The 10,782-nt window shown below is 53.7% G+C and overlaps 1 protein-coding gene across 2 annotated transcripts in view; it reads right to left on the reverse strand.

Annotated features, from left to right (window-relative positions):
• The window catches only part of Zcchc24 (zinc finger CCHC-type containing 24), a 51,630-nt gene extending 41,270 nt beyond the window's left edge, over nucleotides 1-10,360 (reverse strand). The window contains exon 1 of one of the 2 annotated variants that reach the window (XM_021181639.2): nucleotides 9,989-10,360. In XM_021181639.2, the coding sequence (XP_021037298.1) occupies nucleotides 9,989-10,234 (246 nt within the window). In that variant the 5' untranslated portion in view covers nucleotides 10,235-10,360. The remainder of the gene's footprint in view (nucleotides 1-9,988) is intronic. The other variant, XM_021181638.2, reaches the window with a different exon arrangement.
• Between the last annotated feature and the right edge of the window lie 422 nt (nucleotides 10,361-10,782).

Consider the following 10,782-nt stretch of genomic DNA (forward strand, 5'->3'; position numbering starts at 1 on the left):
ATCCGCCTGCCTCTGCCTCCCAAGCGCTGGGATTAAAGGTGTGTGTCACCACTGCCTGGCAAGAGTAGCTTCTAGTCTCACATTTCCATCTTCAGAAATTGATCCCTCAGCTCTGAGAGGACCCAGCCCTCATTTCCAGGTAAGATAGTACCTTGGACACCTGTTGGGTGACCCTGAATGGCCCTCTCCTTCTCTGAGCCTCTATCCATCTTACATTATTTTAACCAGAGCCTTGGCATGGAAGAACACAGACACCATACCTGGAGTTGCCCAGGGCTAGCACACAGCTTTCCTGCGGCGTGGGAGCCCCATGGATCCTTAGCCCTCTGGTGCGACATGAAACCCAAGTCAGCTCACTCCAGCACCAACCTGCATGCGGTCTGAACCAATTCTTTAGCTTTTGGGCAAGCCCAGAATGGAGTGGCTCCTGGAGAGGCAACAGCCCCCATCCTGGAGGCAATTCGACTACAGGAGGACAACTTTGGTGGAAATCAAACAAGGTGGCCATGGTGACAGGCCAAACCTAGGCGCGGTGCCCTTATGAAGACAGCTGCTTCTTGTCATCCCCTGTGAGCCACTGCCCACTGGTTCATACATGAAATGAGTATTCAAAACTTGTATTGGATAACTTGGAAACTAGTAACAAAAACCGTTTTCTGAGCTCCACCTCAGGGTCACCACAGTGGTGGCTTGGGACCAAGAGCATATTTTTGTGTGTGATCAAATATCCATAATTGTTACATTACCAGTGTAATGATTTTAAAGTGTTCAGTTCTGAGGCACTGAGCATATCCTCGCTGAGACACAGTGGCCATCACCACCCACCTCCAGAGTCCTCTACTTCCCCAAGCCCAAACTCTGAACCCACTGGAGAGTAAATCCTGACATGAATCTGCTTTACCAGCCCCACCCCCACCAGTCCTAGAAAATTCAGGCAGCGGCAGCCACTTTACCGGCCTCAGAGCACCAACTCTTGGGTCCCTCTAGATCTTAACTGGGAGACATGTCCCATGGCAGGAGGCTACTGGCTCCATCATCCTTAACCGACCTGAGGACAACACAGCCCTGGCCTCTTAGAGAGAAGTTTATCCAAACAAGAAATCCGAAGCTCCAAACCCTGTGACTCATGCTCACGGCTGGGAAATGCAATTTCACAAAATAACAACCCTCTTCTCTTCCCCCCTCTTCCTTTCTTTCATTTTTGCTGGCTGGGATTTAAACAAGTCCACAGCCTTCACGACTGTTTTAAGAGGAAGGGGAAGTTTGGTAGATGCCAACGCTACACTAATTACACCCTAAATAGTTCTCTCCACAGGGTTGTGGCCATACTCCTTGACTCACGACAGACCCTCAGGCATCCCCAAACAGCCAAAGGCCTCCTATACTCTCCCTGGCAGCTCAATACTTCCAGATGCCACCGAGGGTCGCAGATAAGCCTTCCCTAATAGATCCATGGACAGAGCAAAGTTAAAGTCCCCCTCCCAGAATCCACTGTCCCCAGGCTGTCTTCATAACTGCCACAGCTTTCTACCTCGAGCACCAGCCCAAGACAAACACCACGCAGAACTAAGAGTCCAGGAGGAGTCAGACGGTTCAACTACATTCCCATGCTATTAGTAGAGAAACCAAGGCTCTGAGGGCTGCAGAGGCTCAGACCCAGTTGGAACCAGGAGCCAGGAGTCCAACTTGCCTGGTCAGGGTGGACTGGGCAGGTCAGAAAGCCATTTCCTCTCTGTAAAGCCCTACTTGAGCCCTGGCCACAGAGGTGAAAGGTAAGTCCTGGCTGTTTTCTGGCCTGCAGGAACTGGGCAGAGTGTAGGTTGGGCTTTCTTCCTTAGAGCAGAAGGGAGATAAGGCAAACTTGATTGTCCCTGCAGATACACCACTGCTGGGTTCAGACACCCGGTTTCTGAAAGGTACCCTCGTCCTGGCATATAAAGGGTAATCAGCAATCTACTACACTGCAGGGTAGAGACGCGTGCATTCTGAAGGCCCTGCTCTTCAAGGGAGGGCAGCCCCACTACGTGATGGATGTCAGCCTCCGGGCTGCATCATCATCCTGCATCAAAGGTCCCAGAAGCTGGTAGGAAGCATGGGGTCCCTTCTACCACACGTGGGGAGACACAGCATCAGACTCGGTCATTGCTGGAACCTTTCCTAAGGTTCTTGAGGGTCTGACAGGGAAAAGTAGATTAGAAGACTCTGATTTTCTCTGACCACGAATTGTTCTTGTACACTCTACAGAACCTTTTCTTTTCCTTAGTTCCCCTTGACTGCTAAGACAACATTTATCTGAGCACCGATCTCATTTTTGTAGAACTGGAAACTGAGACTCAAAAGGACTTAGTAATTTGCCCAAGGCAACAGAGTCAAATATGTCGGCCAGCTATATTTCACCCACACACAGCCTCTAAGGCCCGGCTCCACATAGAAAAGAAAAGGAGCCAGAGGTTGACATCAGGTGCGGCTTCATATGTAAAGCCCCTTGGTACTGAGGAGGGTGTAGTTCCAGCTTCTCTGGTCTCTGAGAGGGGATTGGAATCTGGGGAAAGCAGTTCTGCTGTGGACTCTGAAGGGCAGAGGCACAGGGTCACAAGGCTGCGCCCCCGTCTCCCCAGAGAAGCCTGCCCAGCAGGGCTATCACAAGGTACCACAAGCAAGGGGGCAACGGCAAACACTGTGCTAGTGGGCAGACACTTCTGAGAGTGGCCCAGACAGAGTCCGAACCATAAAGATCGTTCAGGTAGGACTAGCAGGGTGGCAGGCGGGAATGAGACCACCTCTGCCAGGAAAGACACAGCCATGTGCAAGGCCAACGGCAAAGGTAGTGTTCAGGGCCAGGCCCAGTACCCCAGGGAGATCAGGCAGACCTCTATGCTCTCTGTTCTGTTCTCTAACCCAAGACAGCCTTAGAGGAAAGAGCTTGAGTCTAGCCCTAGTTCTGTGGGGTTCCTTTCATCAGCCACACAACTATCTTCTTATCTCCTAAAACCATCCAACCCCTCACCTCTTCACCAAATACACACACACACACACACACACACACACTATAATAAGAAACCATATCACCAGTGACCACACCCCTTCTTCCAAGAGACCCATACCTCTGTCCCTAGGGCCTACCTGGAATGGCTCACATACTTATCCTCTGCACACAGACAGGAGGGCGCACGCTGGGTTGGGGTGTAGGAGACAGTACACACAGGTGAGAAGAGGGCCACAAAAAAATTAAACACACCCTCACTGAACCTCCCCTCCCCCATCACACACAATTCTGCCCATATTCTTGTTTCCAGGGCCAGGAACATATGAACTGGCCAGGACAGATCAAGACCCTTTGCCAGTCCGGACATTGCTCACATTTCACATGTAAAATCGCTCTCCCCACAAAGATGAGGCTCAATAAAAGATCCAAGACTAATGGTCACGTTGAGTTCTCTTAGATGAAGGAAGTGGGCAGAGAAAAATGGGGACCAGGGCTTGGGGGAGTAGACAGTGGTTGCCAAACAGAGCTTAGCAGACCTAGAGACATGGGAAGACTGTATCCCCACCTCAGTTTCTTGACCCCCAACCCAGGGTTACCACTCACTTGATGGTGCTCATGGGCCATGGCTCCTTGCCCACTTCCCAGCTAGGACAAGAGCGCTGAGAACCCTGTGTCTGACACTTGTGAGAAAAAGCAGAAAGCATGAATCTGAAAAAAACCAAGGGCTCAGCAGGACTGTAGCATTAGCAAGTCCAGGGTATGACCAAAGCCATATCCTCTACAGCAGAGGCCTGGCGCTGGGATCCACTGTGAAGTGAGGCTGTCCACAAGCTGTGAAGTCATGGGCAGGCATGTGTGCTTGTGCCATGTACACTGGGCTCACACCAGGAACTCCAAAGGCACTCATGACCAAACAAGGTAAGGACCCTCTGAACATTTAGCCACTACCAGAGCATGGCTAGGGATAGGGCTTCACTATCTCCCAAGGCAGCCCCTTGCAATTAATCTAACAACTAATAAACACTCGTTCCTGGAGATAGCATAGGAGGCTGAGACAAGGGAGACCACCTACTTCATCACAGGGCTGAAGGCAGAAGAGAGAGCAGGTTTAAAGCCATCTTCCCTACCCCCACCCACCTAGTGGGATGAGCTGAACATCCAGTGTGGCCCAGTTACTGACTGGGCAATCAGAGGTAGGATTCCTACTCCCAAGTCGGACAACAGGCTATGGAGAGACAACGCCACTGCACAGTTCATGGCAGCCTAGCTGTCCAGCCTGCTGCCTGCCCTACAACATCACACCTTGGCTACCACAGCCCATGTTGTTGGAGCAGCTGGAGGGAGAACTGCTCCCTAAAGCAGCCACCCCATGAGTCCCAGAAGAGACATCCATTTGTACCATAAGGAAATGCCTTGGGATCTGTCCATTGGGACGGGGCTGGAAATATCACAGGTAGATTCAACAGCAAGTATCAAGGCTCAGACACTCGAGACTGTTGGGTGCTTCGAGAAATTACAAGTTAACCAGTGTAACCAAAGGAGGACTGAGCTATAGAAGATCTATTAACGGGGGGGGGGGGGGGGGGGGGGGGGGGGGGGGGGGGACACAGACACACACAGAGAGAGAGAGAGAGAGAGAGAGAGAGAGAGAGAGAGAGAGAGAGAGGAGTGTTAAGGAACAGATCCACTGTCGCACACTTAGTTCTGTCCCTAGGTCTCTGAATGCAACCTCCTCCTCTTCTGGACAACAGCGCAACTACCCCAGGGAAGGACATAGGCATAAAATAGGAAAATATGGTTTTTCTCCTCTGGGTCTCCTAAACCAGGCCAATCGGATGGAGCAGGAACATATTAAGAAACCCAGTACCTATACAACAAGAGCCCATGACTCTTGGTAGGGTACTTGTGTAGCTACCAGAAGCCATGGATTTGGTAGCCAGCATCACCTAAACAGGACACGATGGCATAGCCTTGTAGTTCCAGAACTTGTGGAGGCAGGAAGATCAGACCTTCAAAATCATCCTTAGCTATGGAGCACGTTTGAGACCAACCTGGTCTAAATAAAAAGATATAAAAAAAAAAAAAAAAAAAAAAAAGATTCGGATCCAGGCAAAACATCAGAGGCACTGTGGTTTGATAGGAAGTCCCAGTGCTTGGTATACAGGCTACAGAGATAGCTCCTGGCTGGGATTCAGAATTGATTTAGATCTAGCTCTGCTGATGAATTGAGTCATATAGACCTCTGCTTTGCTCTCTAGATTATGGCAACGACAAGGAACTACATTCTAGAGCCTTGCTGTCCATGGTCCCATTGGAGGTGGTGCCGCATGCCATTATTCCAAGCACTTGGGAGGCTAAAGCAGGAGACTTTCCCTGGGTTTGAGGGCAGCCTGTGCTAGGGCGAGTGAGGCCTTGCCTTAGAAGACAAAGCAGAGCCGCTTGCTGCTTACCAGCCCCCACTTAGGCCACCGCAGACCTCTGTGGCCACTGATCATTTACTTTCGAAGGAAGCCCTTGCCCTCCCTACACCTGACTTATATGGCCCAAGGTGTGGTTTCCCTGAGCCCAGACCTAGGCAACTAACTTAACAGAGCAGAGTAGAGCTGCCTATGACAACCCTTCCCTAGTGTCAGCCTCCTTGCATGAGTTACTATTCAGCATCCCAAGGGGAGGGGTCAGATATCTGGGGACTCTTCCCTAGTCAGCATCCCAAGGGGAGGGGTCAGATATCTGGGGACTCTTCCCTAGTCATACCTCTGGGACATTCCTCCCAGGTTCGAGCTGCCTGCCTCCCACCTCAACCAGACCACAGAGACTATGGGAGTCAAGTTTAGCCCCCTGCTAAGGAGTAGAGTGACTCTGCTCCACAGGTCCACACTGGGGAACCTCTGGATAGCTGCTGTAGACACAGGTGGTTTTTCATCCAAACTCCCTATATTTGTCTAGGCTGGGGACTTTAGTTTGTTTCTAATGTTTGCACTTATTTATTTAGCTGTGTGTGTTTATGGGTACAGACCACAGCACACATATAGAGGCCATAGGACAACTTGCAGGAGTTGGTTCCCTCCTTCTGCCATGTGCAACCCAGGGATTAAACTCAGGTGATCAGGCTTGGTGACAGGAGCCTTTACCCATCCATCCCTCTTGCCAGCCCTGTTTTGTTTTTTGAGCAGGGTTTTACTCCAGCCCAGGCTGGCCTTGTTGAACCATGGCAATCCTCCTATGCTAGGAATACAGACATGAGCCACTTCTTCCATCTGGAATCTTGTACAAGACTCTCCTCATACAAGACTCTCTTGTATAAGTATTTTTCCTCCTATGTGTTCTCCTTGCTATCTCTGTGCTAAGGGGCTGAAGTCCATTCACGCCATTAACAAGTCTGCAATGCGTGGGCCACAGCTGCAAAGCGTGGGGTCTGTGGAAAGTGATGAACAAACCCAGGGATGTCCACCAAGAAGAGCTTCCTGACGTTTAGAGCGATGCAGCCCAGGAGACCGCATAGCTGACTCAGTGGAACATCCCCAGACCTGGAGATGGCCGGAAGAACACTGCTCTGTATCCTGAGCCAAATTCAGTCCTCTGGCTGAATTAAGTCTATGGGATGTTGGGGTGAAGACTTGTTCACAGGTTTTGAATGACAGACCTTCTTTGAGCCTTTATCATGCTGGCCCTGGCGAGCACTGTGTGAACAAAGGGGATGACGGTGAGTAATCTGCGCTTTCCAAGCCCGTTAGAGCCCTCATTTCACCCACCATGCACAAAGGAGGGGTGGTCATTCCACGGTGGAGCCGCACTTCCCGGCTACATCTTTTCTCAGAGAAAAAGGGAAACTTGTCCTAAGAATGGGAATTCAGCGACACGGGGCAGCCTCATTTCCCTGCGCGGCAGGAGTGGGATAAAAAGCCTGCCAGGGCCGACTCTGAGAACTCCTCCAAGGGTCCAAGAGGCAATGCCTAACTCTGTTTTTCCAGAAGTGGAATTCTTGGAGTCTACACTGCTGGGAATTTAAATTCCAAACAGAATTTGGCAAGGAAGATCCATGCAGTCCCCCCTCCCCCCTCCCCCTCCTAAGCCCCACCTTCTCCTGTAGCACCTGGAGAGAGGGGCTCAGCCAAGGAGTCAGTCTCTCTCTCTCTCTCTCTCTCTCTCTCTCTCTCTCTCTCTCTCTCTCTCTCTCTCTCTCGACATCCAGCTGTGACCACAGATGCCATTTCTGAAACCCGAGTTTACCAGACCTCATTTCAGAACCCAGAGGGGTTTTAACACACTTCCACCTGAAGGCCATCTCTTGGAACTTGTCTGTCCTGCACTTGCATGTAAACTCGACCACTTTCCTCTCTCCTCCCGGGGATAGAGGGTTACTCAGGACCCTTGGCTTATATCTTCAGCTCTCAGGGCTGAGGTTCCAGGGGCACAATAGGCTTCTGTGGCCCCGTGTCCTCACCTCCCCCAATGCCAGCTGCATTCATGGTGTTTTGCTATTGTGGAGGGAGCAGCCTGGGGGCGGTGCAGGAGGGGGTGGGCTCTTGGCACGGGGGCCGGTGCAGACGGGCTATGGTCAGCGGTCAGCATGCAAGTCACATCCACAGGCACTGCCACTGGGCCTGCCAGGCTTTGAACAGAATGGCAATGCTTGTGGATGGAGCCTGGGTCCCTTCCTAAAGTTCCCTCTTGTGAGAAAAAGAACCTGTTGCCTTTGCACCCAGTCCCTTAGTGGTGGCATTGACTGGGTGGGGAGGGGGCTGCTCACCTTCTCAGCCATATCAGGACACCAACTAAGCCCTCAAAACACAGCTGGGGGTTTGAAAGAGTTTGAGAGGTCAAAGGCTAGGAGGTGAGGAAGAGAAAGCCAGAACCCAAGAGAGCTTTCTGGAAGTTGGCAGGCACAGCTCTCCAGCCCTCCATGGGAGCCATAAGCCTTGGAAGTGTGAGAAATCCCTCTGATCTCCCCAGCCCTTGCTGTCTGCAGGCAGACACTCTCTTCTCTTGTTTATGTATACCTCCAGCCACACACACACACACACACACACACACACACACACACACACACACACCTGTGACAACCAAGATTCAATCTACTGGGTGGGAGGCTCAGAGAGACGGAGCTCTTTTTCCCCACCATTGCTCCAGCTCCTCCTGCACTGGGCTGCTTCCTGCAGAACACAGCAATGAAGGGGTAGGGGGTAGCTGTGGTCTCACTGAACCACAACTGGGGTCCAAAGACAGGATCTCTGACTGATGGGCAACCCAGCAGAGACCACATGTAAGGAATGAGGGATGCTGGGATGGGAGCTGAGGGAGTTTTAGTAAAGGCTCCTTAGGGACCCTGCTGGGTCATGGGACCTTGGGGTCACAGTCATCTCCCTTGATGAAAGATGTTCCCTGAGTGCACCTCTATCCAACTATGAGCCGTGAGAACACTCCATCACTCACCTTCCTCTCACACACGTATTGTGCCCTCCCCCCCTCCACCACCAGCCCCAGGCTCCTCACCCCTGTCCTGTGTAGAACTCAACAAATGTTTGCTAAGAGAATTAATAATAGAAAACACCCAGCCAGTAAAGAAATACTCCACAAACGGTTCTCCAAAGCCATTGGTCACCTAAAGCCAGCTCCCGAAGAGACAACAAATTATTACAAGAAAGGAAGATCCCAGCCAGGAACCATTCCCCAGGGCAGAGAGCATGTGTTATGGTTTATAAAGAGCCTTGGCATGCAAGTGCTTTCCCCCACCCCCACCCCCACCCCGGGCTCTGCAGGCACCTTTCCAGTCTTGCCCCCATACCCAGACCTCCTGCACAGCTTCTATTCCACAGGCCAGCAGGGCAGCCGGGCAGCCTTGAGAGTGCTGGCCTTTCACATGTCTGTGAGTCTTCCCATAAACCATGGCAGTGTTGAACACATACCTGAGACCAGAAAGGGTGGTCTCCTGACGCCACATCTCAACCCCAGCACACTCCAGCATATACAGGCCTCACTCAAAGTCACCTCTGGGTCAGAGGTGAAAGTGACCCCGTGTGTGTCCCTCTACCCCCTGCATCTTTTAGCAGAGGGAAACCACAGCGGGCAAGGGAAAGGCACAGAGGGTATTGGCAATTTCCAAAATGGAGCAAATGGATGTGGGGTGCCATTAGTAGATGGATTCTGGGAAGGCTCTGGATAAGACCCGCAAAGGAGGCTGGGAGGTCACGGCCACCTGTGTATTTATCTAGCTGGGAACATGCACTGTCCAGTAGACTTTGTAACCGAATCCATTGAGCAGGCAGCCTTTGCAACACATCCCAGGTTTTGGGAGAAGGCACTAGGCAGCTGGAGCCCTCCCATCGCCACAGCCTAACCCTCCCCCCGCCCCCCCAAGGATTTCCCTTTCATTTCCTTCCAGCCTGGGAAGGCAGGGGACAGAACAGTCTGCTAGGTCAAGCCCTCAAAAACCACTTCCTATGTGCCTGGGGGAGGGCAAGCAGCTGCAGGGTGGATCTAGGGGTTCCCAAGTGGTGGGAACAGGAGAAAGAGCCCCTGGAAGAGCAACTACTTTTCAGGGAGCCTTCCAGGTTAAGAACTATGGAGGTCGGTGGGAGGATTCTTTTAGTCCCTTTCAGAGGAGTTCAGAGCAGGTTCTGCAACCCTCCGTCCCAGAGAATGGCAGCCAGAAAAGTTCATAAGGTTGGGCGAAGGAAAGACTAGGAAGGGGCTCCCCGCCCTAGCCGCACCCCGGCAGTCTGCAGAGAATCCGGAGACACCCTTGAGCCTGCTTACTAGGAGCAGGGCTCCAAACTCGGAGAAGGGGCGGGAGGGCCCTGCCCAGGCCTGAGCTGCTCCGGGAGGCTCTGCCGCGAGGTGACGCGCTCCCGGTGCCCCAGGGACTTCGGGCGGCAAGTTTGGCAGAGCTGATCGAAGTCAAGCCAAGCCGAACTGGGCAATGCGGGGCCGGCCTGGGCCATGCCAGGAAGAAGAGGGGCCTGAAACAGTGAGCGCGGGGCTGGCGCGCGCTGGGGCACCCACCTCTCCGCGCTGCAGCTGGAAGACGCTGTTAAGATAACTGGAGTGCAGGGGAGAACCCAGCTGCTCAGGGCGGCCCTTGCCGAAGGCCAGCTCCGGGGGCGCGGCGCCGGCGGGAGGCTCGGGCCGGAAGGCATCGAAGGCACTAGCCTGGTGTGTGTCCTGAAGCGACAGGTAGACCCAGTTGAGTAGCTGGGCTGGCTGGTACACCGAGGCGGCGCTCGTGTCGATGGCAGACAGCAGGCTCATTTTGCCGTGGCGGTGCCGGCCCCTCCCCGGCCGCCCGCTCGCGCCCCCCTCCCGGCGGAGGGGCGGGCACCGGGGAGCCTGTGCCCACTGCCAGCCGCCCCGGCCCCGACGGCTATCCGCCCCGCGTCCCGCGCCCCGCGCGTTGCCCGCAGCCGCCGCCGCCGCCGCCGCCGCCTCCCCGAACTGCAGCAGTGGGCGCGCACGGGCGGAGGAAGGAGGCAGAGAAAGTTGGGCAGGAAACTTTTGGCCCCGCCCCGCCCCGCCTGCTGCCAGCCCCGCCTCGCCCGGGGATCCGCTATCTGCCTCTGCGCTGACCCCTCCGGGGACGGCTCCTAGGGTGGGGTCCACAGAGACCCCGCCCCACCCCGGCCAGTTCGGCCCGATCCTAGCTCCCCTATTGGTTGGCTCATTGAATATGGATGTGGGGGAGGGGCAAGACAAGAAAGAAGGCGGGTCCGCACATGTTGCACCCCGCCGACCCCCACACCAGGAGCGGCCCCTCCCGAATTCCCCCCTCCGCCCCGGGTCAGCTCAGCTCCCCAGCCCAG

Source organism: Mus caroli, chromosome 14, assembly GCF_900094665.2.
Source record: "Mus caroli chromosome 14, CAROLI_EIJ_v1.1, whole genome shotgun sequence".
In the NCBI taxonomy this organism is placed as follows: domain Eukaryota; kingdom Metazoa; phylum Chordata; class Mammalia; order Rodentia; family Muridae; genus Mus; species Mus caroli.